The sequence below is a fragment of the Macrobrachium nipponense genome, chromosome 48 (genome assembly GCF_015104395.2).
Source record: "Macrobrachium nipponense isolate FS-2020 chromosome 48, ASM1510439v2, whole genome shotgun sequence".
Lineage (NCBI taxonomy): Eukaryota > Metazoa > Arthropoda > Malacostraca > Decapoda > Palaemonidae > Macrobrachium > Macrobrachium nipponense.
In genome coordinates, this window is record NC_087223.1 from 18,528,832 (window position 1) to 18,531,331 (window position 2,500).

General features: G+C 36.8%; 1 protein-coding gene across 1 annotated transcript in view; it reads left to right on the forward strand.

Annotated features, from left to right (window-relative positions):
- Window positions 1-2,500, forward strand: part of LOC135205153 (uncharacterized) — a 91,798-nt gene that overhangs the window by 739 nt on the left and 88,559 nt on the right. The window contains exon 1 of the mRNA XM_064235518.1: window positions 1-1,396. This exon is cut by the window's left edge and continues 739 nt beyond it. Within this exon, the coding sequence (XP_064091588.1) occupies window positions 1,356-1,396 (41 nt within the window). The 5' untranslated portion in view covers window positions 1-1,355. The remainder of the gene's footprint in view (window positions 1,397-2,500) is intronic.

Consider the following 2,500-nt stretch of genomic DNA (forward strand, 5'->3'; position numbering starts at 1 on the left):
TCAAAAGGTAATTTAAACTGGAAGAAATGATCTGCTCAAAGCTTTCATATTTAAACAAAGAGTTGCAGTTGGTCTGAATTCTCCGAGGAATTTAAACTGAAAAGAAGTACTAATTTAATTCGTTCAAAACTTAAAAAAAGTACAGAGATTTAAAGAAAGAGTTCGTCTTATTGACAGATTTCCTAAAGTTTAATGAAGAAAAATCACCAATTCTTTTTAGTAAGCAAATGTAGACCTACATACTGCTACATACTACATAAAAAAAGGGTTGAGCTTATTAAGCTTGGACTACGTGAAGCTTAGTGTAAGCCAAGATAAAGTCTGACTCTAAAACTAAGCTTAAGCTTGCTTCAGGAACAGAGGCTGGAATAAGGGAAAACTTTATAGATTAAGCTGGATTCCAAGATACAGCTTATTTACAAGTCGAAACGAAAACTTAAGCTTTGTTCGTAAAATCTCTAAATACGCTTGATTCCAGAAATTAGCCTGAAACCAAACTAAAAAGCTTGATTTTAAAGTCAACAACGATTCCGTAGCAAAATTTATTCCAAAGCAAAGCTTAATTCCAACAAAGCTTGAAACCTTGATTCCAAAGCACAGCTTAATCACAGAAAAGCTTGAAGCGTCTTTCCAAAGTACAACTTAATTCCAGATTAGCTTGAAGCCGTGATTCCAAAGCAAATCTTGATTCCAACAAAGTTTGAAATATTGATTCCAAAATTTAAGCTTTAATTAGAACGTAGACTCTAGAGCAAAGATTAATTCCCTATTAAGCTGCATTCAACAAAATTCCCTGATTAAGCTGTATACCAAGCTTGACAAAGCTTTAAGACTTGGGAGTACAAACCTACGCTTAATCCCAAGACAAAGCTTCAAGATCTGAAGGAACAGACCTAAGCTTTATCCCAAAGTTAAACTTAGCTCCAAAACCAGCTTCATTCCAGGACAAAGCCTTCAAGACCTGGAGGAACAGACCAAAGCTTAATCCAAAATCTAAGCTCGTTCCAGCCCCAGCTTGATTCCAGGACCAAAAAGAAAAAAAAAACTCAAGCCCTGGAACTCCCGAAGACAGATTCTGATTCCAGATCAGGCCTCTAATCACCACAACCTCGAAGTCCTGGAATGCCCAAAGACAGATTCTGATTCCAGAACAGGCCTCTAATCACAACCTCGAAGTCCTGGAATTCCCAAAGACAGATTCTGACTCCAGAACAGACCTCGAATCCCAAACTCGAAGTCCTCGTAGTAAGTGACTCGTTATGTACCACATTGGCGTCCTACGGTGCCTGCGAGTGTGACGGCCAGATCCTACGGGAGATCCTACGGAGGGTAAAGAGTCCTTCAAAGTCCACTGAATGCCCGTCAGGGATCAGAACCCCTCTCGACCATCCAACAAGTGAGTTGATAAAGTTTTCATTAGTTTTAATTTGGTTAAGTTGAAAATCCTCATTCATTGCTTTTGCAAGAAGAAAAAAAAGAAGAAAAGAGAGAGAGAGACCTTACCTTACAGACCTTACATCTTGTTCGGGTTGCCTCAGGTCCCTCAGTGTAAGGTACCTCTAATGTCTACCAGAGAGAGAGAGAGAGAGAGAGAGAGAGAGAGAGAGACTTAACCTCGTGAAATCTACTAGTCAATTTTCACTGAAATGTATCTGAAATAGCTACAATGTCATGTAACCTTTTCAATTTTCTTCACACTTTTTTGGGAAACACTTCTCACTACGAAGCCTAAAATCCAAAAACGAAGAAACATATGCAGAAATTCTGACGCCCACGGCAGGATTCGAACCTCATTCCTCAAAAAAAGTGTGGACAAATCGAGAATGGTATTCTAACAAAATCAATTGACTTTTTCAGCAATTTGAGGTTGGCCTTCCTGCTCTATGTCAGTATAAGAGAAATAAATTTAATAACTTTGTTATGGGTTAAATACTTGTTCAAATATTAAATCAGATCTGTCACGTGACATACAGAGGACTTAGGCAGCTATGCTCTTTGCGTTGCGTCCTGGTATTTGTCGAAATTAATTTAAAATGGTGCTGGGTATCGGGTTGGTATTTTAAGTAAATTACTAGAGAAAAATAACATAAATGAAATATTTTCATTGCAAAATATAAATAGAATAATAAATGGAAATAAGGAGCTAGGCTAAAATAAAATTTGAAAGACATAGTTAAATTATATATAGAAAAAAAGACCATTTTGACGAAAGGAAATTAGACCCTGAATAAAAATAAAAAAATAAAATAAAAGATTAAAAAAAGCTGGGAAGTGAAGTATTAAATGTTATTATATAGTCTAACTGTTCCTTCCTTCCTTCTGAAGAGTGAAACTTTCCCAAGGACTTGACAGCTCCCAGAGAAACTCGGTTCCCGAAGGAGCCTAGAAAAAAAAAGGAACTGTTTGTTGTGTCAAGGAAATCCCCTGAGTAAAAATGTCCAGGTAATTGACTATAATTGCGTTTTCTGCAGTGATAAGTAAAAATGCTTGTAGGTTTTCA